At 45.7% G+C, this 23866-nt stretch overlaps 1 protein-coding gene across 1 annotated transcript in view; it reads left to right on the top strand.

Annotated features, from left to right (window-relative positions):
- BBX (BBX high mobility group box domain containing) overlaps window positions 1–23866 on the top strand; it is a 117068-nt gene that overhangs the window by 54110 nt on the left and 39092 nt on the right. The window contains 3 exon segments of the mRNA XM_077482456.1: window positions 2156–2268; window positions 5836–5916; window positions 16854–16931. Of these exon segments, the coding sequence (XP_077338582.1) occupies window positions 2156–2268; window positions 5836–5916; window positions 16854–16931 (272 nt within the window).

Below are 23866 nucleotides of genomic sequence, written 5' to 3'. Positions count from 1 at the left end.
CAGTGCTGGGATAGGTCTTGTAGCTGAGGGCGAGGGGTGTCTCTGGTATCGAGTATCCTGTGTTTCCATTGGTTCTTCTTGGGCTGCAGAGTGTTTTTAAGCCGGGGGTGTAGAAATCCTTGTACCAATTCCGAACCTCAACTCTCGGTATGTTGAGCATGTCGCAGAATGTCTAGGTCTTCCGGGACCCTCAGAGTGGTGCGGCCCTGGTGGGTGGCTGAGAGGCCGAAGGGGAACTTCCATTTGTAGTGGATTCCTCTGTTGGAGGGGTAAATGGCTTAGAGTAGGTCCTGGGAAGGTGTGTATGGCACTTACCTTCATGGGACAGTTGTACTGTTGCGGGCCTTCCTGAGGATCTCTTCTTTGATTTTGAAGTCAGTCAGGCAGCAACATTATGTCTTGTGGTGGGTCTGTGTCCCTGCCTCATGGCCTAAGGGCTGTATGCCTTCCATGTTGATGGGGGGGGGGGGGTGGGGGGGGGGGGGCTTATCCAGGAGGGTGGTTGAACAGCCTGTTATCATGGGAAGAATTTTACTCAGACCGATTTCGGGAGACCTCTTACCCTCAAGTTGTGCCTTCTCCCACGATTGTTTAGATCTTCTATGTGCCTCTGGAGGTCCCGCCATCTGCAGGGTGTGTTCGTCCTCAGTGTGGTGGATCATCTCGATGGCTGAGTACTGATGAGCGGTGGTGTGCTGCACCTTGTGTACTCTGCCTGCCAGTGTTCTGTATGTCACGGGGGAGGTCAGAAATAGCAGCGGACAGCGCATCTTTGATGTCCGCTGTTATATTGTGGAGATCGCTGAAGCTTGGTTGCTGTGGCGCCGACAGATGCCCCTCAGTGAGGGGGGGAGAAATTACTTAAGTAGTGTGTAACCTTTTGAGATGGGGGAAGGATGCAGCTTCTTCTTCTTCTTCTTCTTCCTTCTCTTTTCTTCTTCTTCTTCTTCTTCTTCACAAAGCACTTTATATTGTGAAACGCATCAACCACCCTGGATTTCACCTGTCTGTACCAATCCAGCGCTTTTAATACTTATACTTATGCTTTATGATTCTGTGTGGGTGTGCTGCCCATCCCAAAGATTCTCTGTTCCATGTTTTCTGCTGCAGTGGCAGGGCGTACACCCCACCTCACAGAACCAACATTGGTGTAGTTACCGATTGCATCACCTGTGAACAGTGATCTCTTTTCAAGGACCTGCTGGTGTCGGGCTGGTGGTAGTGTGGCTCGGAGCGGAAGCGGGGGTTGGTGAGGTGAGTTGCCTGTGTCCGAAATATCTCCCGGGGATAGTATGGCTTATGTTGCCCGCTGGTGTCTCGGGAAGAGCGGGATCTGGAGTTCCCACGGGGAGGAGGCCCCGCGTTCCTTCCCTGCATCGCTGTGTGGAACCTCCATTAAGAGTTGATTGTGGCTACAGTCTGACGGTCTCTAGATCTAAACAGCCATCCTCAAAGGCAAACCACACCCCCTATCGACTGGCTCCAAATTTATTCTACACCAAGACAACTACCCAAAACATACAGCCAATATCATTAAGAACTATCTTCAACATAAAGAAGGGGAGTTCTGGAAAAGATGTGAATCCCATAGGGCCCTGATCTCAACATCATGGAGTCTGTCTGTCTGGGGTTACATGAAGAGACAAAAGGATTTTAGGCAGACTACATCCACAGGAAGATTTGTGGTAAGTTCTTTGAGATGTTTGGAACAACCTACATGCCTAGTTCCACCAAAACTTTGTGCAAGTGTACCCAGAAGATTTGAAGGCAAAGGGGTGATTACACCCAATATTGATTTGATTTGGATTTCTCTTCTGTTCATTTACTTTTTGGTTTGTTTAATTGAAAAAAAAAAAAAAAAACTATTACACCTAATTCTGAAAACATTTCTAATGTACAGATTTTTTTATTTTTTTTTTACACCTGTCTAAATGTTCCCATATTGGTGTGTGTGTGTGTGTGTGTGTGTGTGTTGTGTGTGTGTGTGTGTGTGTGTGTGTGTGTAATACACCCTATTAAACAGCAGTTGAAAAAAATGGTGACTAGTTTGGTAATGAATATTTTACTAGGTTCCACAACACATTGTTTTTCCATGTGGTTGTCTTAAACTTTTCATTGTGCTCCCTTATAAATTATAATTCTGTTTCTTTGGTAGATCCAACACAAATGGGAGGACTCAGCATGTTGCTCCTAGCTGGAGAACACGCCTTGACTGCACACAAGGATCAAGCTATGACTGCACAAGTAGAAAATACAAGACAGAGGTAAGTATGCATATATGTAAAAGATATACCGGTATATATATTTGTGCTTGTCCCAAAAGTGTGTGTGTGTGTGTATGTGTGTGTATATATATGTTATATATATATATATATATATATATATATATATATATATATAGTAAAGGTGGTGCTTAGGATAACTTGAATACTTTAGCTAATGATGTGTGTAGGAAAATTATAAGCATGCAATTCAATATTCAAATGTTCATAATTTGAATACAAGGATTCAAAAACAAGTGTTCTTATAGAGACTGAAAATGAAACATGAAAAATAAAATAAATGACCATATAAAAGTTCAACAAGTGCTCCAAAAAATGGTGAAAATACAGTTTTCACTTGGTGCTTCTCTTTCATACAAAATCAGCGCTGCTTACCAGAGCAGTTGGATATCAAATTATAGAGATCAGTTGCACTCATGCGAGTGTCAGCCAACACAGATAATCCTCTCCCCAGACTCCGCCAAACACTGCTCCTCTCCAATGTGACCGGGATTCAAGAAAAGCTGAAAATCACAGTGGTAATACAGCCATAGATCTTGCTAACAGGCTGATATATGGTGACGTCAAAGAATTCTGCTCCACTTGACGCTTTTCCCCATAAGAGGCATCAGCTGGGAGCTCCGTGACCACGGGTCCCATGGACCCGATGTCCACGGGGATACCCACGATCGTCTCACGGTGAAACAAGCATCTCCCTGTTCTGCCTAGTGATGCTGTCACTGATCAGCTCTCCCTGTATTCGAGAGCGCTGATCAATGACGTGTCACACACAGCCTCCCACCACAGTTAGAATCACTCCCTAGGACACATTTAACCCCTACAGTGCCATCTAGTGGTTAACCCATTCTTTGCCAGTTACATTTTTACAGTAATCAATGCAATTTTTTAGCATTGATCGCTGTATTAATGCCAATGGTCCCAAAAATGTGTCAGAATTGTCAGATATGTCCACCATAATGTCGCAGTCACGATAAAAATCACTGATCGCTGCCATTACCAGTAAAAAAACTAAATATCAATAAAAATGGCATAAAACTATCCCCTATTTTGTAGACGCTGTAACTTTTGCGCAAACCAATCAACCGCTTATTGCGATTCTTTCTTCTTTTTTTTTTTTTTTTTTTTACCAAAAATATGTGGAAGAATGCATATCGGCCTAATCTGAGGGAAAAAAAAAGTTTAAAATATTTTTTGGAGATATTTATTATAGCAAAAAGTGAAAAAAAAAGCGTTTTTCTTTTTTTTTTTTTTTTTTTTTTTTCAAAATTGTCACAGATTTTTTAGTTTTATAGCGCAAAAAATAAAAACCGCATAGGTGATCAAATACCACCAAAAGAAAGCTCTATTTGTGGGAAAAAAAAGAATGTATATTTTGTTCGGGAGCCACGTCGCAGTTGTCAGTTAAAGCGACGCAGTGCCGAATTGCAAAAAGTGCTCTGGTCAGGAGGGGGGAAATTCTTCCAAGGCTGAAGTGGTTAAAAGATGCTTTTAAAAATAACTTTTTTTTTAAGGAACTCGGGATGTGGGTTGTTGCAAACATCTAGGACAACGAACTACAGTGCTCCTGTAAATTTAGGCTGTTTCAGTTGCTTTTCTCTTCATGTCATCCCAGACTGACTCCTCTACATTGAGATCAGGACTCTGTGGAAGGCATACCATCAGTTCTTGTACTCTTGGTTCTTTCACTAAAAATATGTCTTTATGACTTTAACTGTATGTTTGGAGTCATTGTCCTGCTGCAGAATGAAATTGGGACCACTCAAATTGCTCCCTGATGGTATTGCATGATCAATAAGACCACCCTGTACTTTTTAGCATTGAGAAGACCAAATTCTCAACTGTATGTATAGAAGTGCAGCCCCAAACCTGCAAGGAAGCTCCACCATGCTTTACTGTTGTCTGAAGATATTCACCCTAGTACCCCTCTACAGGCATTTGGTGAACAAAAGTGTCTTTTGTTATAGACAAGCATTTTAATTTTAAATTCTTCAGTCCAGAGCAGCAGCTGCACTTTCTTCTACACACCAGTCTTTTTTTTTCATGAATAGGCAAGTTGCGTGGTCTTGTTTCCACGTCAGAGGTATGGCTTATTAGCCATAGGTTTTCCACAAAGACCACTTCAGAGCAGACTTCTCCAGACTGTAGATAGATGTACCTTTGGAACATGTTAGGTTTTGTGCCCATTTTTTGTGTGGAACATGTAACTTGTACACATGTTACAGCATCTGCCCCCTCAACCTCTGATTCTCCCCAGCCCACTGTGACAGGCGATCTTATCCCCACACCCGCTGTCACAATTTGAAAAAAACGGGGCTCTGCCAACATGGCTGCATCATTCATTCACAATGTCCTGTGAATGAAAAGACACCAAGTACCATCAGCCAGTATGGTTGATGGCTTGTAGTTCTCAATCAAGTATGAGGACGCTTGTGAGCGTCCTCGTAGATCTTCTTGCTCTTAAGTAACTGCATGCCTGAATTGGAGGTACAGGCAGACATCTATCCTGAGAGTCTGCAGGAGCTGTTTATCATAGGTTCGGTGCTTTACAGGCTCCTTAGGAAAAAAAACACTTTTTTTTTTTTTTACCTGAAAAGCATGTACGTTTTATTTTGTTTTAAAGGCCTTTAAACTCCTCATCAGCATTTTTGGTTTGGAATAAAGTATATATCCCACAAGCAAGTGTTCAAAATTCATAATGTCTGCTCTACCCATACCTGACCCAGATAAATGGTATACTTGCATAAAAGAAGCCTTGTGGCTTACTTGGATGTTTGTACATGTAGATTGTCCTGTCTTTGTGAGTTCTTGTGTAGTCCACTGTTGTATTTGGAATCCCACTATGGCTTTGATTGCCTCGCATATAATGCCCTTTTCTCTGATTTTAGTTAAGATTAGCTTAAATTGTATCTCTTTTATTCTTGTTTTTGCCATTTCTACCTTTTCCATTCTCCCTCTGCTTTTTTCCTTTTCTTATGTACTTCTGTGGCATATGTTTGCACTGACTATCACATTATTGTAAACTAAAAAAACAGTTAGGCCCCTTTCACACATGCGGACGATATGTCCGTATTTCATCCATCCGTTTTGCGGATGAAATACGGGCATACATTCATCCCTATGGGATAGCGGGTGTCTGCGGATGAACATCCGCAGACACCCGATATCGTCCGCCTCCACTATTGTCCGATTCTGCAGACGGAGGAAAATCCTATTTTTCTATCCGTCTGCAGAGCGGACCGTCTGCCCGTGTTCATCCGATCCCCCATAGAGGAGAGTGGAGAGCTGACAGGGCGGTCCCTGCACAGTGTGCGGAGAGCTGACAGGGCGGTCCCTGCACAGTGTGCGGAGACCGCCCTGTCCGCCGCCGGCTCAGCGGGGACAACGGAGCGATCCCCGCTGAGCGAGCGGATCATCACGGGGCGGTTCATTACTGATCCGTCCCGTGTGAAAGGGGCCTTAACCAGTCCTAACTGAGCATTACTTTGTTACAAACAAGGTCAGTACTGTAACCTCCTGGGTGACTATTTTAAATTAACTTTCTCTTTCCATACAGGTATCCACAACTATTGCACAATCAACAGAGTCTGATTCTTTACAGCCAAGTAAAACATCTGCACTTTTTGAATTTGCAGAGGTAAGACATTCCCTGTTCTATCCTTGTTTACAATGTTAAGGTGAGACAGGCATTTGTCGGGTCTAACTTTGAACAGGCTGTAGCAATTGAGATCTAGTTCCATATACTCTGTTCTGGGTCTAAAGCCATAAATTATTCCTCCTGTGTAGAACTGTTAAAGTGATTGTAAAGGCTTGTCTTTTTTTTTTTTTTTTTTTATAAACAACAAACATGTTGTTCTCACCTTCTTTGTGCAGTTGCTACACAGAGCAGCCCCAATCCGTCTCTTCTTGGGCCCCTCTTCGCTGCTCCTGGCCCCTCCTTCCTTTGAGTGTCCCTCAGCCAGCAGCTTGCTACAGATTTTCACCCAAGCCGAGTCATGGCTCCGTATATACATTCAGACACAGAGCCCCGACCTGGCCCCGCCCCCTCTCTCCCCTGATTGACTGACTTTGGTTGACAGCCGTGTGAGCCAATAGCCCTACTGCTCTGTCTCAGCCAATCAGGAGGAGTGTACTGGATGACGTGGACATTGCTGGAAAGAGAAGGAGCTCAGGTAGGTAATTTAATTGGGGGGGGGGGGGTGCCTTTACAACTTCTTTTTAAAGCGGAGGTCCACCCTAAAGTGGACCTTCCGCTCATTGGAACCCTCCCCCCCTCCGGCGCCACAATTGGCACCTTTCAGGGGGGGGGGGGGGGGGAGTGCAGGTTCCTGTACAGTACAGGTATCTGCACCCACTTCCGGCGTAGATTCTGCAGAAGGTACGCCCCTTTCCGCAGAATCTACATCCCTTTCCGAAGGTCCCCCGCTGCCTGCTGGGAAACACACGGATCCCAGAGACAGCGGGGACCATCCTTATTGTGCAGCGCGACTCGCGCATGCACAGTAGGGAACCGGGAAATGAAGCTAAAAGGCTCCACTTCCTGATTCCCATACCCAAGATGGCAGCGGCAGCACCCGAGCGACGATCGAGAGATCGGCTTCGGGTGCCGACATCGCAGGCGGGTAAGTGTCATTATTTTAAGTCAGCAGCTGCAGTATTTGTAGCTGCTGGCTTTAAAAAAAAAACGGCGGACTCCCGCTTTAATTTTTTCTTTTTTTTTTCTTTAACCTGGTCTGGCCTGTTGGTCTTGTTTTGAACTTGTGATTTGTTGGCTACAGATGGTAAATTCAAAATAGGTTTATTAAATATTTCATATTTACCTGATGAAAAAAGAAAACATTTTTTAACATGGCACTTTTCAACACTTAATGTAAAAAATAGATGATATAATAAAGAATTCTGCATATTAAAAAATACAATTGATTCCTTTAAGTATTATCTCTGTGGCTGGTAAAATCCAGAAGAAAATATGTAACTTTTTGTTCGCTCTTTTGCTTTGTTAGGGCATTGGTGAAAGTTTGTCACGTGTTTGTCAAACCAAGCGGTGGTTAAAAGCCTTCCCACCCCCCTGTCCTTAGTTTGATTTTGAATACTACACTGTAATGTTTGTTTTGCTGCTTCTTTGGGTCTAGTAATTGTGATCATTGACCCTCCCTTGTGTAGACGGGGTCACAGTCGCTGTGCAGCTTTCTCACGTCTTACCTGAGGGTATCCCTGTGTAATGTGTGGACAACTCTGGCAGCCTTGCTGGCTTTAACCTGGAGGTTCCTTTCTGCTTCTGGGGGTTGCTAGAGGAACGAGATGGCGCATCTAGTCCAACTTTTGGGATGGTTTTTCTTTCCTCCTGGTCAGTGCCATCTGAAGGAGTGAGTGTGTGTGTTTGTGTGTGGGGAAAAGACTGCAGAAAATATCACACTTCTAGAGGGGTGGCTTATGCTACTAGGCTTTACCACTCACTGCCAGTCTGCAGGTTGACTCCAAGGCATGGGGTGTGGAGGTTAGAGCTACTTGAGCTCTGGAGCTTTCCTTGTGCATAGACTTTGGTTATGCTGCTGGCACCACTGGCATTTATGAATTCCATTCAGCATGACATGGTCTCAATCTTTTGCTCCTTCAGATCTTTTATTTTGAATTTAAAGCACTCCACAGCTATATCTATTCCTTGGTCTTAAGATATTGAACCTAAGCTCTAGGTTTCTCGAGTATCATCAGAGGAAAAGACTGGTTCAGTGGAGGATAGGGAGAAATAGAATTAGCACCAGGTACCTCCTTTCTGATGAGTTTTTAAAAGCCATAAACACCTCTGAGCAACATGAAGATGTACAGCCTATAGTCCGAATAACATGTATAGAGGTTTACAGGAGTAAAATATAGGACTGTTCGGCAGTCTCTTAAAGAAATGCTATTGAAAGAATGGAAAGAGCCTGAGAGAAATCCATTTTATGTCTTGGCTAGGTCTTAAGTAATGCTTCCCCTTTAGTTGTGAAGAATTGTTATTTAACCGCCTCACGCCCGGCCGCCGTCATATAACGTGACTGACTTTGAGCGGTGATATCTGAATGATGCCTGTAGCTACAGACATCATTCAGATATTGCCGGTTTCAGCCGGCGATTCCCTACACCATAAGAACGATCATATCGGCTGTTCCATCACTTGATCGTTCTTACGGGAGATGAGAGGGGATGTCTCGCCTTCCCGCTACCCTCTGGTGCTTCTACCGACTCACCACTATGATCGGTATGTTGATCATAGAAATTTCTAGCGGACCAGATGGTCCCTGGAGTCTCTATGATCGTTGGAGGCCGGGCGCGATATTATGATGTCACGCCCAGCCTCTGCATTCAAAAAAACAGCGCTGCCTCGGTTTATTTTTTTATTTTTATTTCAGGCTTCCCAGCCTAGTAGTGAGATGTGGGGTCTTATTGACCCCATATCTCACTAGAAAGAGGACCTGTCCTGTCATATTCCTATTACAAGGGATGTTTACATTCCTTGTAATAGGAATAAAAGTGATCCATTTTTATTTATTTTTTTCAAAATGAAAAAAAAAGTATAATTAACAATAAAAAAAATTGAAAGCGTCCCTGTCACTGCATGGTGGCATCATCACAATCACGCAGAGATTTTATTTTTTTGTATTTTTGGTTATTCTTGTGTTCCCCTTTTGACAAAAAAGCAATATTTTTGACAAAACTTGAAAACTTAAAGACGTTATATAACGTCTAAATGGGTGTCTGTAGTGCATGTTCAAACTTTAATATCATAAATAATAACATTAGATTTTTCACTCCAGCAGTAGTCCCGTATATGAGTTTGGAAATTGTAGAGAAATGCTTAAATAATGCATTACACCTTAAAGGGGTTGTAAAGGTAAATGTTTTTTCACCTTAAAATGTTTTTTCACCTTAATGCATTCTATGCATTCTAATTTCTCAATGCGCTTCAGCACTTTCCCCTGCAGATTTAGTGGCTAAAAATAAACGCATAAAGCAGCTGGACAAGATGGTTGTCCACCTTTTGTGTCCTCAAAAAATTGAGCTCTGTTATTTCAAATCTATTGATTCGAAGTTCCCTTTCACACATGTAGACCATTTGTTTTATCAGTTCAGCCACGTTTTTTCAAAGAAAAAAACAGATTAAGTTTACAATAGTTTTTCATCTGTTTTTACTTGCGTCCCAAAGCCATTTTTTCATTCAAAATGGGCCATTTGTCTACATCCGATTTTCGTCCGATGCATTCATCTAAAGGAAGAAAAAACGGAAAATTGTATACTCACCTTTCCGTAATTTTCCTTTCCTGACGCATCCCATGGCAGCACACACAGTGGGTTGTGACTCCGCCTCCACAACCTGATAGGACTGGTTAGCTATAAGGTTTGAAGAGGAGTCCACCGTTGCATTCTCAGTAACTATCACCTTAGAGGGGTGGGATCCTGTGTGCTGCCATGGGATGCGTCAGGAAAGGAAAATTACCGAAAGGTGAGTATACAATTTTCCGTTTTCCTGACGCATCATGGCAGCACACACAGTGGGAAATAACTCGCTACATGGGAGGGTGCGTTTTAGAAGTTTTCTTTATTTACTCAAGTACAGGATATAGATGAGTTTGATTGAATAATTGATCTCCCGAACTCAACCGTGGTTAATTGAGCCGGATCTATTCTATAGTGAGACATGAATGTGGTTTTTGATGACCAAGTTGCTGCCTTGCAAATAGTCTCTGGTGATACTCTGCTGTATGCTGCCCATGAGGTCGCCATTGCTCTCGTCGAATGCGCTTTCAGGCTTTCCGGTATTGGAAGATGTTGAACTAGATATGCTTTTTTGATGGCTTTAATCAACCATGAGGATATTGTTCTTGAGGAAGCCGCTTGACCTTTTTTGGCGCCATGCGGAATGACTAGGAGGTTTTCTGACTTCCTGAATGGAGCGGTAGCCTCCAGGTAGGCGGATATTGCAGACTTCACGTCCAGAGGGTGTGGATTTCCATCTGTGTTGAGAAATACAGGAAGATTGATCTCCGGATTAAAGTGGAAGCTAGAAGCTACCTTTGGCACAAACCGTTCCGAAGGTCTGAGTACGACCCTGTCTGGGAAGAAAACTAGGTGTGGTTCTTTGATTAGTAGAGCTTGCAGCTCAGAGACCCTCTTGGCCGATGTGATTGCAACTAGAAACGATAGCTTTAGTGTCAAGTCCCATAGGGATATTGATCCCCCCGTCGAGAAAGGTTCTTTGGTTAAAGCTTCCAGGACAATCGATAGGTCCCAGGTCGGAAAAATTGGTTTTCTAGGAGGCCTTATTTTTAGGCATGCTTTCTGAAATTAGATGATGAGGGGATTTAAGGCCCACTTGATTCCTGTCATTGCGGATATGGCAGAGACATGAACTTTTAAAGTGCTTGATCTTAAGCCTTTCTCTAGGCCTAGTTGTAGGAATTCTAACACCTGAGAGACTGAAGGAGAAAGGGGATTCCAGGACTGTAGCTGGGCTATTGCAGAAAATCTTTTCCAAATCTTATTATATATGTCGTTTGTCGACTTCTTCCTTGCTTGTTGTAAGGTGGATATTACTCTTAATGAACAACCCTGATCTAGTAACCTTTCCCTTTCAGTTTCCAAGCCGTCAGGTGTAGTCGTTCTGGTGACGGGTGTAGAAATTTCCCCTGTGAGAGCAAGTCTGGGAACAGTGGAAGTGGGAGAGGCTCTTCTGTGCTCAATTGCAGGATGGCCGGAAACCACGGTCTTCTGGGCCAGAAGGGCAACACTGCTATTACCGTGGAAGACGAAGTCCTCAGTCTGGCCAGAAACCTGGCTATCAAGGGCACCGGAGGGAATATGTAACCAAGGCGAAACTCCCAAGGATGGTGGAGACAGTCGATCCCTGTTGCTGCTGGATAGGCGGTCCTTGCTAAGAAGCGAGTGCATTTGCGATTCGCTGGAGTCGCAGCCAGATCTATGTCGGGAACACCCCATTTGTGTGTCAGAAGAGTAAAGGCCTTGTGGCTGAGAGACCACTCGTTGTTTGAAATAAATATTCGACTTAGATCGTCCGCGAGTTGGTTGTGAATTTCAGGTACGTATACTGCCTTCAGATCCGTCAGGTAGACTTGGGCCCACTCGATTATAGGTCGTACTTCCCGCATTAGGACTTTGCTTCTTGTGCCCCCTTGCCTGTGGACATAATTCACAGCCACTGTGTTGTCCATACGCAGGAGGACATTCTTCCCTGAAAGGAGAGGACTGAAAGTTAGAAGTGCTTGCCATGCAGCCCTGAGTTCCAGAACATTCGAGACTATCCCCTGTGGACAGAAGGGCCAGCGGCCCTGTGCTCCCCGATCTAGATGATACGCACCCCAGCCAAGGTAACTGGCATCTGACGTTACTATTTCTGGGAGTGGATGAACGATAGGACGACGGCGAGTTAGATTGTTGGTTTGAGTCCACCAACGTACTGACTCCTTGACTGCTCTGGTGATTGTTATTTGTTGTGACATGGACACCCCGTTCCATTGTTTTAGGAACGAATTCTGAAATACCCTGGAGTTCCATTGAGACCACTGAACCATTAGAAAGGTTGATGACATTGAGCCCAGAATACTTAAGCATTTTCTTGCAGATAGGTGTTCTACTGATAGTAGCTTTCTCACTTTGCGGATAAGAGGACGAATTTTCTCCTGGGGAAGCCCTACCGTGTTGGATCTGGTGTCCAATTCGGCTCCTAGGAAGACCATCTTCTGCACTGGGACCAGGTTGCTCTTCCTCCAATTCACTATCCACCCGAATTGCTGGAGTGTGGAAATCAGAATTGAACGATGTCGTAGAAGTATTTCTCGGCTGTCTGCTAGAAGAAGAATATCGTCGAGGTAGTGTAGGACTCTTAGACCTCTTTCTCTCAGTAGTGCTATAACCGGAAGTAACACCTTTGTGAAGGTCCTGGGTGCCGTTGATATCCCAAATGGGAGGCTTTTGAATTGAAAGTGTTGTTTGCCTATGGCAAAGCGTAGATACTTTTGAAAGGTTTGATGCACTGGAATGTGTAGATAAGCGTCGGATAAATCGACCGAGAGCATCCAATCTTTCTCCCCTATTGCTAGTAATATTGATTGGAGACTCTCCATCTTGAATGATTCGACTAGAATCATTTGGTTTAACTTCTTTAAATCCAACACGGGCCTCAGGTCGCCTGTTTTCTTTGACACCAAGAAAAGGGGGGAGTAGAACCCCTCTCCTCTCTGCTCCTGTGGAACTTCTATAATTGCTTGCTTCTGGAGCAACTCCATAATGTATCTGACTAAAAGCTTTCGCTTCAGGCGCGAAAAGGGTAGCTTGGTAGATTTGTAGTGGTTTTTTGGCGGTTTTTGCTTGAATTTCCACCTGTGACCTTGCTGAATGGTGGATATCGCCCAGGGTTCTTCTATTTTGTCTACCCAAGTTTGGGCAAATAGCCTCAGCCTCGCACCAACTATTGCGGGCTGGGCATGCGTGGCATCAAAAAGATTTTTGTTGGTCTCCCGGCGCGGTTGTCTTAGATATTTGGACTCTTACAAAAGAGGGTTGTGTGCTTCGCCAATTCCGTTTGAATTCTTTGCCGGGTCTATAGGACCTTACGTCCCGGTACCTTTCCGGAAGGTGACGTCTGAAAGGCGGATTTTTCTGCTGCTTGGATCTTCTGTCCGATGGTATTAGACCCGATTTTCCCCCCGTGACCTTTGATATTGCGGAATCTAATTTTGAGCCAAAAAGGTTAGTGCCATCATAAGGGATCTTACACCAGCTGGATTTGGAAGTCGCATCAGCAACCCAAGGTTTTAGCCAGAGAGCCCTTCTGGAAGTTACTGAGGCCAGCATTGCTCTTGCTGATGACCGAATAACGTCCACCGCCGCCTCCGCTACGAAATCACCCGCAAGGCTAAGTTCCTGCAGAGCTGAAATAATTTTGTCTTGGTCCGCCGCTTCTGCGATTAATTTTTCAACTCCAGATGTCCAGGAGGTGATGGCTCTACCGACCGCTGCTAGGGCGATTGCGGGCCTACAGGCCCCCCCCCCCGCTGCTGAGTAGGCTTTCTTAAGGTCGAGATCGATTTTGCGATCCATCACATCTCTAAAGGTTACGGCGTCCTCTATTGGTAGGGTTACATGGCGCGCTAAGCGCATCAGTGAGGAGTCTACCACGGGAGCAGAGATAAGAGGATTCACTGCTGGCTCTTTTAGGGGATAGAGTTTCGCTAATCTGTTATTTAAGCCGGATTTCTTTTCTGGTTTTTGCCATTCATCTCTTATGAGCTCCTCTAGCTCTTCGATAAAGGGGAAGACTTCAGGGTCTTTTTTTAGGTTAGGGAAGTATTTCCTTAACTTAGGCGGAACGTCTCTCTCTTCCTCCCAACCGATCGCCTCCTTAACCGATTTCGCAAAGGGGTTTATTAACGCAAAGTCAAAAACTGTAGGAGTCAGAGGATCCTCATCCTCTGGGGAGTCATCTGGATCCTGAGGAGAATGAGAGGTTGAGGCTGAGTTAGATGACCTGATTGGGTCATAAGCTGTCACCTGCAGGATCGTTTCCTTAACTGAGTCTCTTATAATATTGGAGGCTTCTCTAGCGTCCGCTTCCTTGTCCCGGGTTGCTTCCTCCAGACAGACTTGGCAGACAAGCTTACTAGGTAATGCTTGCGCTCCGCAGACCCAGCAGGTATTAACCGCAGGACGGGTATGGTGTTCCTCTCGATGTGAGGATGGCGATTCTCTGCGATGACGGGAAGACCTTGACCGACTTCGCCGAGAGTGAGAGTGTCTTGAGGGGGAACGTTCCTTTCTTTTAGAATGGGATGACCCCGAAGACCTGCCAGAGCTACCAAAATGAAAGGTATTAGTGGCAGAGCTCTCTTTTTCTCCTCTTCGCTACTTACCAATCCATACGCCCCCTTACCTTATGGTTCTAGGATGGTCTACTAAGGCAGCGGTCTCCATGAGGAAGAATAGAGTACACCTGTGACCAGAGGTTTTCAGTATAAGAGCCAATGCAGAGTATGGGCAGAAGGTGCAGCAAATAAATGAATGGCAAAGTGCATAAGGATGAAAGAAAAGCAGCTTACCAGAGTTCAGGAGGACTTGTCTTGCAAGGCAGCAGGCTGTGTGCAGAGATCAGGCTGGTAGATGGCGTGGAAGGCACAAGCAGCACTTCAAAACGAAAATGACATTTTTTAAATAGCCCGCCGTCGCTGGAGGAATGACGTCACCGCCGCGCATGCGCACTGGCCGCCTGCGCCGCCCTGCGCCATCTTGGATGCTGGCAAATGCAGAGGGCAAGGGAGAGTGTCACTTCCTGAGCGCCGAACATCCAGACGGAACCGCCATGATGGAAGGGACACAGCGCCGTGGGACTACAGGGCTCAGCATGCCCAGAGTGGGAAAAGGAAGGAAAAAAAAAGGAAAAAAGAAGGAAGGAAACTGAAGACTGAAACAGAAGGTAGGCAGAGAACGGAGACATGTTGGGGAGCTCAACAGATAGGAAAAGGGGGGAGACCGCTGCAGTTATTACAACCTTTTTAAGGTTGTTGTTGTTTTTTCTTAAAAAGGCTTGCTGCTTAGTAATTTTTTGCCCCTGAGACCACCAGAGTGGGGCTCCCTGCGTTATGGCTCATTTAGAGACCGTACGGACAGGGACTTCCAAGTAGGAGAGGCTGAACCTAGCTGGGGTGGTGCGGTAAGGGGTTCCTTGCTAACCGAACTCGAACGTAATGTCCCATACAGGTGAGGAAAAAAAAGGAGAATGCAACGGTGGACTCCTCTTCAAACCTTATAGCTAACCAGTCCTATCAGGTTGTGGAGGCGGAGTCACAACCCACTGTGTGTGCTGCCATGATGCGTCAGGAAATAGAGCTTTGATTCGTTCCAAAAAACACATGTTAACGAAATCTGATGTAAATGGATGATCATGGATGATTTTTCCATCGAGATGCATTGATGACTGTTTTTTTTTTTTTTGTTTTTTATCCGTCAACAGATGGATGGAAAACAGTCCACATGTGTAAAAGGGGCCCAACTTTTAGAGACTTTAAAGACTGGCTCAGTGCCACGAGACCTACATCTATATTTAAAATAGGATCAGGCTTTACCTAGTAACTATAGACCAGTTAATTTAGCATGGTTCTAAAGCCTTTTTTTTTTTTTTTTTTTTTTTTTTTTTTAAATAAAATTAACAAAAAAAAAGGTTCATGCTTTACAGCTTTGTGCAATCATATTGCAGAGCCATCCTTTACCTCTTCTTTTGCCATCCCTGGCTGACGCTCTCCCCTCCTCCTTCTTACAAGTGCCTCTTCAGGAAGCCTTTGGCTGTGGGAAGTTCCACTGATCGTCTTCCAACCTCCTTCCTTTGTGCAGTGGATGTTTTTTTTTTTTTTTTTTTATTCTGGGTGTGGATAACTAGTTTTGCCAGGAAATTGGCCCCAACCTCCCAGGACATGTCACAGATCCCAGGAGGCTGCGGGACTGTTCAGAGCGCAGTGGCTCACACATGCCGTGGGGAGCCGGCTGTGAAGCTATGGGGAGTCACAGCCGGCTTCCCACAGTCAACACTGCAGCACTGGGGACCCGAACGCAGTTGAACAACTAGCTCGGTCGACGACAACATGCCCCTGGGCTGATAAGTGTCTTTTTTTATTTTATTTTTATTTTTTTTAATTAACTGCTACAGTATTTCAGCCGCCAACTTTATTTTATTTATTTTTATTTTTTAACTGAAGTTCCTTTTTACCCAGAATGTCATCCTGCTATTTTTCTGTCCAAGGTGCTAAGCACCCTAGAGAGCTCTTTCTTCACTGCTTGGATATGGTTTGTGCTGCTCAAGTTTACCTGCTCCCTATGGCTTCCCTTAGGGCCGGTTCACACTGCGGGCGATGCGAGGCGACACCGACTTGCCTCGCCGCGACCTGCCGTGACCTAAGCGGCGACTTGCAAATGACTTCTGTATAGAAGTCAATGCAAGTCGCCCCGAGGTCGCCCAAAAGTAGGAACCTTTTTTCTGAGTCGGAGCGACTCGAGTCGCCCCTCTCAGAACGGTTCCATTGTACAGAAAGGGGAGCGACTTGTCCGATCGCGGCGAGGCAAGTCGTGTCGCCTCGCATCGCCCGCAGTGTGAACCGGCCCTTAGACTTTCAGATGGTCTTTTTATTGTTCCTGAAGGCTCTCACAGGGGACATTCTGCTGCTTCTTCCACCATCACTAGGTGGATTTGTCAGGTCATTGTTCAAGCCTGTCCCCTACAGGATAAGGTTTCCCGTTGAGGCCCACTCCAGTAAATCTGTGGTCTTCAAGTGTCCAGTCAACTGAAGGTAGCAAAATTACAATCTAATCCTTTAAGAATATGCCCTTTGTCTTGTACTGTACTCCAAGAAGTGGACTTTACAGGAACAGCAAGTCAATCCTTTTTTAGCTGTCTCTGTCTGCATTGGAGAGATTTCCCATCACTTCTTGTTACTATTTGCCTGTATAACGATGACAGAAATATTTATTTTTTAATATTATTTGAAGTCAGTGTATTCAGGCTCAGTTTTAATGATAATTTTATATTGTATTCAGATTTCCTCTAGCACACCAAATTTGGAGGTCTCATCCCCTAAGCGATGTGAGGAGTCTGCACTGTTCCAGTTTGCTGAGGTATGGAGTTGGCAACTATATTATGGGTACAGTATCAAATATGTTGCGTGCCATAAACACTCATCAGTAGAACATAGGATATCCCTACCAGATTATGTTTGCATATAATATGCAAATTATTGAGGAAAATAATATTGCATTCTGGTAACAAAAATAAAAATGCACAGCGGATGGCTTTCTGGTAGGATTATGAAAGTAGCATGTGAAGCTGAAAAAGTTTTGTCCACTTATTTAAAAGATAAGTCATTATTGGTTTTAAACACCTGACTAAACTTAAAGCGGTGTTCCAGCCTGGGTGAAAAAAAAATAAAAAATTAAGTCAGTTTAATATAAGGACACTTGCCTGTCTAAGGAGCCCACGATGTTGGCACCCAAAGCTGATCTGTCAATCAGATCCAAGTGCAGGCATTGGCATCCTTACTAGGAGAAACAGGAAGTAAAGACTTGCTGCTTCACAGCCTGTTTCCTACTGCGCATGCACGAGTCACACTGCACTTTCCTAAATGGTCCTGTCATCTTCTGGGGCACACACAGGTCTCCAGAAGGTGGTAGAGGAAGGAGGAGGGCACAAAAAACACCAAAGCAGTGATGTACCTTGCTGTTGGAGGGAAGTCCCGAAGAAAAAAAAAAAGGTATGAAAAATAAATATCCAAAAACTAGGTGGGATGGGGTGTGCTTTTGTTTAAAACGGCTTTCAATTTTTGCCTGGAACTCTGCTTTAAGCTAAATATGATAAGGTTTTTAATTGTTAAACTATTTATTTTTTTGACCGTGTAGTTTCAATTACAGTTTTGTCCAGTAGAGGCAGTGTCAGGCTTTTATTATGGTTTGAACACTGCAGCAGTCCCTGTTCTAATTCTAAACTCTGTTCCTGTTCACCTGTGAGAGTTAGGTGTTCCAGCATCTTCAGCTGCATTTTCATTAATATGAAAATCAATAAATAACAATACAAATTAAATATTCCTTTAAATATTGTGCCTGGGGGGTGTCTATAGTATGCCTTTAAAGTGGCACATTTTTCCCATGTTTAGAACAGTACCACATCAAAATGACATTTCTAAAGGAAAAATTGTAATTTAAAACTGATCGCGGCTGTAATGAATTGTTGGGTTTCGGCAATATAGATAAAACTCATTTAAAAAATGGCATGGGATCCCCCCCAAGTCCATTACCAGGCACTTTGGGTCTGGTATGAGTATTAAGGGGGACCCCCATGCATGTTAAAATTCATACCAGGCCCTTCGGATCTGATATGAAAATTAAGGTGAACCCTGTGTCAAATTAAAAAAAAAGGCTTAGTGGCCCCCCCCCCCAAAATCAATACCAGATGCTTATCCAAGCACGCAACCTGGCAGGCCGCAGGAAACTAGGGGGAGCCTCTACCAGGCCACATGCCTTCAACATGGGAAGGGTGCTTTGGGGTAGCCCCCAAAGCACCTTGTCCCCATGTTTATGGGGACAAGGGCTTCATCCCCTCAACCCTTGCCCTGTGGTTGTGGTGGTATGCGGGCATGGGGGCTTATCAGAATCTGTTATCTCCCTTTAACAAAGGGACCCCCAGAAAGTGGCAACCCTTAATCATGGCCAAGGATTGACTCAGGAACTCAAGTGCCGACATTTCACCAGTACAGTGCTGCAGTGATATTAGAAATTGCCAGGTGGCTTAACTTTTCAGCTCTACCTAAAACTAAACTGGGGTGTAGTTAGCCCTTAAGAATTCTGTCGGTAACGTTATTAATAATATATGTATTGTTTGCAATAGTTGCCCTTACCGGTCCACTTGTTGCATTTTCTCAAATCGCCTTTCAGGACAACCCCGGAGAGAGTGTAGCTCCACCTTGCAATCAGGAAACACATGCCCACTTTAAAAACACCTCCTCCTCCTCCATGGCTTCAGTTATTGTGTTTCCTCCTTGGAGGAAGCATGTGCCTGAACCAGGGAGAGCTACACTCTCTGCAGGGGAGTAAGGCTTACCTTTTGTTGCAGGTTGTTTCTCTTTGACCCCCAGCAGCATCTCCACGGGGAGAGGACTCCTGGAGCTCCTGGTCCCGCCATCTCACGGGAGTAAGGACCCTCGGAGTGCCGGCGTCGGGTGCCCGGTGTCCGCTTGTTAGCGCAGGGAGGGCTCTGTTGCTGGCGGAGGCCGCTGCAGGTCAGCGGCATGGCTCCGTTTTCGGCGCCGGGTCCCGGGCGGCGACGGCGTCGTTCACGGTGACGCGCGGGCGCTCTGAGGGGGCGTGGCGCCGTGGTTCAGCGCCTGGAACGCAGGGGTCATGGGGCGGGTCAGGTGACCGTGTGCTTCCGCTTCCGGCCGGCCTTGATGACGCGGCGGCCGGGAAAATTTAAAATGAGAGCTGTTTGTAAAATAGCTGCCTCACTCAAACGATGGAAGAGTGCAAGCCAGCTATGGCGGAGACAGGCGCCCCCAGCACCGGTCCAGCCCAGGTACGTAAGGTGCACTGGCACCCTCTGCTTTACTGTGGGTATGTCTTTGTTTGTTCCCCCCTCTTGGGGGCCTGTCGCTGCAGGTCAGAGGTGGACTTCGCTCTGACCTTTTGCAGCCTAGTTCTGGGGTCTCACTAGTAGGTCTGTTTGGTGGTGGGTCTCTGCACTGGCTTGGTGTTAAGCAACTGGTTGTTGAGAGCTTTTAGTGAATTAAACCTGTATGTCGTTTCAGGAAAAATCACTAGGAAAAGCTAGACCAGGTCAGAGAAAATGTCCTTCCTGCAAAACCCCCCTCAGAGATTCATGGCAGAAGGCAATGTGCAGAAATTGTATCAGAGAATTGGTGGAAGAGGAAACATCTCAACAATATAAGGATTTGTTTTCTTCGGTTAAAGAGCTGACAAACTCTTTGAGTTCAGTCAAGTCCATCCTGATACAAAACCCTCCCGCACAGACCGAGCCTCAGAACTTACCGCCCAGCCCCAGGGCGTCGTCATCCAGACAGGTGGAAACTGAAGAGTCTGGAGACGAAGGGGGTAGTACTCTCATCTCCTTCAGGGATTCTGAGGAGGAGGAGGAAGAGGAAGAAGATAGCAGGGGCTCCAAATTCAAGCTATCACTAGAGGAAGTAGATATTTTAAAAGCAATCTACACTACTCTAGAAATTCAGGAAGAAAGAGTACAACTGTCAGTTCATGACAAAATGTACCAGGGGTTGGACGAAACAAAACGGCGAGTTTTTCCTGTCCACAGGGTCCTCTCAGACTCAGTGAGAAAGGAGTGGAAGGACCCAGAAAAAGCCCCTTTCTTCTCTAAAGCTCTCAAAAGAAGGTTTCCCTTCGAAGATAAGGACTCAGAGGTTTGGAACAAGAAACCCAGAGTCGATGCAGCTTTCTCGCAGGTATCCAGACGAATGGATCTAGCCTTTGAAGATATGGGGATCCTTAAAGACCCAATGGACAAAAAAGCTGACTCCATCCTTAAAAAAGCTTGGGATGCTGCGTCAGTCAGTCTAAAACCAGCAATGGCAGCTACGGTGGTGGCCAGGAATCTGGAATGTTGGGTAGAGAAGCTGAAGAGCCATATTGAGGCGGGGACACCCCGCAAGGATCTCTTAGAGTCCTTTCCACTGATCCTGAATGCAGTCAAATACATGGCGGATGCATCAGCAGAATCAGTTAAACTGGCCGCTAGGTCTTCGGCTCTTGTAAATTCAGCCAGGAGAGCAGTTTGGCTGAAAACATGGTCTGGGGACACTGCCTCTAAGGTCAAGCTGTGTGGTCTTCCCTTCTCGGGTGACTTGCTCTTTGGTCCTGATTTAGAGTCTGTGCTGGATAGAACAGCCGATAAAAAGAAGGCTTTTCCAGTTAAGAAAAAGCAGATGGCTAAAAAGAATTTTCGTGCTTTTCAGCAGTCCCATAAAAAAGACCAGGAGCACAAGAGCAGATGGGGTTCACAGAAGGGCAAAGGCAGGGGTGGAGTCCTCTTTAGATCTCCCCCAGAGCAGTCCCCTAAGAACAAGTGACAATATCTCCCCAGTGGGGGGGAGACTGTCAGCTTTTCGCGAACAATGGGACAGGCTGTCTCCAAATCTGTTCGTGAAGAGCGTTGTCGATCAGGGGTACAGGTTGGAGTTTTCAGAACTACCCCCGAGCAGGTTTTATGTGACAACATTGCCAAGGGATCAGGAGAAGGCCTCTGCAATGAAGCTGTTGTTACAGGAGCTGATACAGCAAGAGGTTCTGATTCAAGTCCCAGTAAGCCAGCAGGGCGGGGGTTTTTATTCACATATTTTTCTGGTGAAAAAACCCTCAGGGAAGTACCGTCTAATCCTGAATCTGAAATTCCTGAACAGGTTCATTCGGTACAAACATTTCAGGATGGATACAATTTTCTCCATCACAAAGCTGTTGACCCCAGAATGCTTCATGGCATCCCTGGACCTAAGGGATGCCTACCTTCATATACCAATTCATCAGGCATCGCAGCAGTTCCTGCGCCTGGCATTGAAGGTAGGGAGTTCGGTATGGCACCTCCAATTCAGGGCTCTGCCGTTCGGACTCTCGTCCTCTCCCAGGGTCTTTACGAAGATTATGGCAGAGGCTTTGGAACCCCTGAAATTGAAGGGGATTCCAGTCGTTCCTTATCTGGACGACCTTTTGTTTTTTGCAGACTCCAGGGAGCAGGTCCTAGTCAATCTCCAGAGGGCCCAGTCTCACCTCGAGGGCCTGGGATGGCTTCTAAACCTAGAGAAGTCAATCCTGACCCCCTCACAGGAAATGAAATTTCTGGGGTATACATTAAATTCGATTCTCCAGAAAGTTTTCCTGCCGTTGGAAAAACAGGAAAAGTTACAGCTAGCTGTACAGCGGATACAGAGCAACCAGACAGTCTCAGTCAGGATGGCTATGGCAGTTCTGGGCCTGCTTACGGCAGCAATCCCGGCTGTTCAGTGGGCCAGGTTCCATTCCAGACCCCTTCAGAGGGAGGTTCTGTCAAGCTGGTCCCATCAGGATCCTTTGGAAAAACAGCTAAAAATTTCGTCAAAGACGAAAAGGGCTCTTTGGTGGTGGAGAGACCAGGCAAACCTCTCAAGGGGCCTGGTGTGGACCTTTCCTGTGGACAAGCGCCTTACTACAGACGCAAGTGCCTGGGGCTGGGGAGCCCATCTGGATGGTCAGACATCTCAGGGGGTCTGGTCCAAACAGGAAGCTCAAAGATCATCCAACTGGAGGGAGTTGAAGGCGATCTTTCTGGGTTTAGTGGCATTTCAGCAGAGTTTGAGAGGCCACCATGTTCAGGTGTTGTCAGACAACACAACAGCGGTTACCTACATTATGAAGCAAGGGGGAACCAGAAGCAGGAGCTTGATGGAGCTGGCCAATCTGTTGTTAGCCTGGGCAGAACAGAACACAGCCTCACTATCGGCAGTGCATCTGAAGGGCTCTCAGAATTTGTTTGCGGACCTCCTAAGCAGGCGCAAATTGCTAGAGGCAGAATGGAGTCTGAATCAGGAAGTGTTCCTGATGATCTCCGAGGCCTGGGGGGTTCCTCAGGTAGACCTTTTTGCCAGCCAGCAGAACTCAAAGGTGGACAGATTCTTTTCTCTTCACCGAGGAGATGCAGCAATAGGGTTGGATGCATTCGCTCACCCCTGGCATTACCAGCTGTGCTATGCCTTTCCCCCCTTTCCTCTAATTCCACTAGTACTGAGGAAATTCAGGGAAGAAAGGACAGACTTAATACTAGTCACTCCTTTTTGGCCAAAAAGACCCTGGTTCGCGGGTCTTCGAAACCTAGCCTCGAAGCCCCCATGGAGGTTACCACTCAGAAAAGATCTGTTATCCCAGGGGACAGTAAGTCATCCAGAAGTGGAACTCCTGCAGCTAACCGCTTGGTTTCTGAGGAGGACCTGTTAAAGGCTAAAGGTCTCTCAGATAAAGTAGTAAAGACCCTGCTGTCCAGTAGGAAGGCAGTTACACAGGCAATTTACATGAAGGTCTGGAAAAAGTTCAACTCCTGGTGCAGTTCTAGAGAACTCAAGGTCAAGAGCACGGTGTCAGTCTTGGAGTTTCTCCATGAAGGAATGGAGAAGGGTCTCGCAGCCAGTACCCTGAAGACTCAGGTGGCTGCCTTATCAGTTTTCTTTGAAAAGACTTTATCTAAAGAAACTTTAATTTCTAGATTTTTTAGGGCTCTTGCTCGAAATAGACCAGTAGCCCTTAAAGACTTTCCCAGTTGGGATTTGTCTACAGTTTTACAGGGTCTCTCGGGAGCACCGTTTGAACCCTTACAGGAAGCTTCTTTGCAGAAGGTGGTTTTAAAAACAATCTTTTAGGTGGCCATCACCTCGGCCAGGAGAGTCAGCGAGCTCCAAGCTCTAGCTATTACAGAACCCTTCCTTAGAATTTATCAGGACAGGGTGGTACTGAGGACGGATCCAGCATTCCTACCGAAAGTATCCTCAACTTTCCATCGATCACAGGAAATAGTGTTACCTACATTCTCTGCAAGCCCAGCAAATGCAGGAGAGGAAGTTTTTCACACATTGGATGTGAGAAGATGTCTTTTACAGTTTCTGAAAGTTACTAAAGAATTTAGAAAATCAAACGCCCTCTTTGTGATATTTTCTGGATCACGCAAGGGGGAGAAAGCTTCTAAAAGTACGCTGGGTAGGTGGCTTAAGTTGGCTATAACAGAAGCCTATAAAGCAAAAGGAGAAATACCTCCCTCAGGTATTGCTGCCCACTCTACTAGATCCACGGCAGTTTCCTGGGCTGAAAGGGCCGGTGCCACGCCTGAACAAATCTGCAAGGCTGCCACTTGGTCCAGTTATTCGACATTTCTCCGGCATTACCGGTTAGATCTACTGTCTGCAGCAGATCAGGCCTTCGGCAGGAAGGTACTGCAGGCAGTAGTCCCGCCCTAGGGTAAGTTTCTCGGTTATCCTCTCCGGGGTTGTCCTGAAAGGCGATTTGAGAAAGACTCA

Source organism: Lithobates pipiens, unplaced genomic scaffold (genome assembly GCF_037356315.1).
Source record: "Lithobates pipiens isolate NorthernLeopardFrog02 unplaced genomic scaffold, aLitPip1_a1.2 Scaffold_16, whole genome shotgun sequence".
NCBI classification, from domain to species: Eukaryota; Metazoa; Chordata; class Amphibia; order Anura; family Ranidae; genus Lithobates; species Lithobates pipiens.
This window is presented reverse-complemented; position numbering and strand designations above follow the sequence as displayed.